The sequence below is a fragment of the Perkinsus marinus genome (genome assembly GCF_000006405.1).
Source record: "Perkinsus marinus ATCC 50983 genomic scaffold scf_1104296928852, whole genome shotgun sequence".
Lineage (NCBI taxonomy): Eukaryota > Perkinsozoa > Perkinsida > Perkinsidae > Perkinsus > Perkinsus marinus.
Genome location: NW_003216681.1, coordinates 1 through 2,000, shown reverse-complemented (window position 1 = coordinate 2,000; position 2,000 = coordinate 1). Strand labels below are relative to the sequence as shown.

The window sequence follows — 2,000 nt, the reverse complement described above, 5'->3', positions numbered from 1 at the left end:
TTATGTCGTCGAGATTGTTTTCGGATGCTGGTACTGAACGTCTTGATGATGCTGAAATTATGGAACTGCTCGACGGTTTGCTCATCTAAGGTTGTCTGATCCTCCTCATGCTGCTCGGTCCGATATCGCTCACAGCAACGTCTCGTGCTATTCGTTCCTGCGATCACTTATTTCACCTCGTCGGTCTCGTAATTCTGGTTCACAAAGTGATCCAGGTGTTGTGCCTCCATCGCTAAATGCCTCTCATAGAAGTGGTCTCCGTGCCAGTGAAGTTTCGCCAGCTCCTCCATCAGTGCCTATAACTACAGTACTTGATGGAGATACTCCTGTTGTTCCTGGTGGAGTACCATCTCAAGTACAATCGTTAGGGTTCTCTGCGTTGGAGTTAGAGCGGTTCCACGATTCTGCCCAGAAGCGTGCTAATAATGCGGTTCTACCGGTTGGTGGCAAGTATAAGGGCTATGCCGATACTCGTACTATTGAAGCTTTCTTACAACAAGTCCATCGTTGTCCTTCTTGGAATGTTGGCTCTGTGCCCTCATTCTTTCGTTCGTTTTATTCGGAAAGGTGCCTTGATGAATCTGTTCGTGATGTTGTGGTTGACATTGTTGATCGTAAGCTTCAAGATGATGGTAAAGTAGGATATGATCGTTTGATGGCTAGGGCTCAGATGATGGAGAAGAATCTATGTTCGAGATTTGATTCTATTCATGCTCAAGGTATCTTGGTTGAGCAATGGCAATCATTGAAATGGTCGCCTGGTGAGACCGACTTCGAGACGTTTTATTTGAGATTCCAGCAAGTTGCAGAAGCTTATTCGAGACAGAGAGGCGAGGCATTGCGTGAGTCCGATTTGTCGTCTAGACTTTTCTCAGCGCTGCCATCTGATTTGAAGGAGCGTGTTATTTGGTTATGTGGTCCTTGTCCCTCCTATGAAGAATTGCTCAACTTTGGTAGAAGAATGAACTTGGTTTATGTGAGAAGAAAGGAGGAAAAGGTTAATGGTGTTCGAGGCCCCCTTCGGAAGGCTGCAGTTAATGTTGTTAATGATGTTAGTGAAGCTTTACCAGTTATGCCGATTGAGGAGGGTGTTGATGCGACAACTACTACTACTGGTGTCCAGACTAACTGCAAACTATTCGTCAGCAATCTGAGTTATGACGTGAATGAGAAGCAAGTTCTGGATGCGTTGAGAGCTGTTTTGAAGTTGTCTGGTGTAATACCTGTATCGGTGAGGTTGTTTCGTGATCGAGACACTGGTCGTAATAGAGGTTTGGGTCTAATCGAGTTTCGTGATCCTAGTAGTGCGAAGAAAGCTTTATCGCTAAATGGTAAACGATTACTTGGTCGTTCTATTAGAGTTAGACCCGATAATGGTGGTCAAGGTGTCAAACGTCGACGTGTTGAAGATGATCAAGATGCTCAAGCAGGGAATGAGGTGGTTCAACAGCAGCGTGATGTTCAGGTTGCGGCTGTCGAGCAGAATGACATTGTAGAAGACCCTTGCGAAAGCTCACCCAAGGAGTCCTCAGAAACAGCTTATGTCGTTCAGACCACTGTTGAAGAGGTTAACGTTGGTGTTGTGAACTCATCGGCTGAACCTAGTATTGTTATTGATTTACGACGTATTAATACACAAAATGGAGGGAATTGCCCGTTAACGACAATTCATACGGAAGTAGTCCCTAATCCTGATGATCCTGCTGACTGCCATACTCTCGACTGGTTGCTAGATAGTGGTTCTGCGGTCCATCTTATTTCTGATTCAGAAGCTGGTTGGTTGGGATCTGCTAGAGTTATCCCTCTGCCTTCTCCGATTAAGCTCTCTTTTGCCAATGGTACTACTCAATTAGTACATGAGGCAAGAGAATTAAGCCTCCGTTGTGATGGTCAGAAGTTTAACACTACTGTTTTGCTTGTACCAGGTTTAGCTGTTCCAGCAATATTGAGTCTTCACCAACTGGTGCATGACTTTGGTTCAGTAGCCTGGCACCTTTTGG

General features: G+C 45.2%; 1 protein-coding gene across 1 annotated transcript; it reads left to right on the top strand.

Moving 5' to 3' along the window:
- Positions 1-567: 567 nt before the first annotated feature.
- Pmar_PMAR002598 (cold-inducible RNA binding protein, putative) lies at positions 568-1,625 on the top strand (the record flags this gene model as incomplete). The annotated part of the gene is made up of 1 exon (XM_002787974.1): positions 568-1,625. A coding segment is annotated over one exon (1,058 nt), but the record flags the coding sequence as incomplete, so codon positions are not given.
- Between the last annotated feature and the right edge of the window lie 375 nt (positions 1,626-2,000).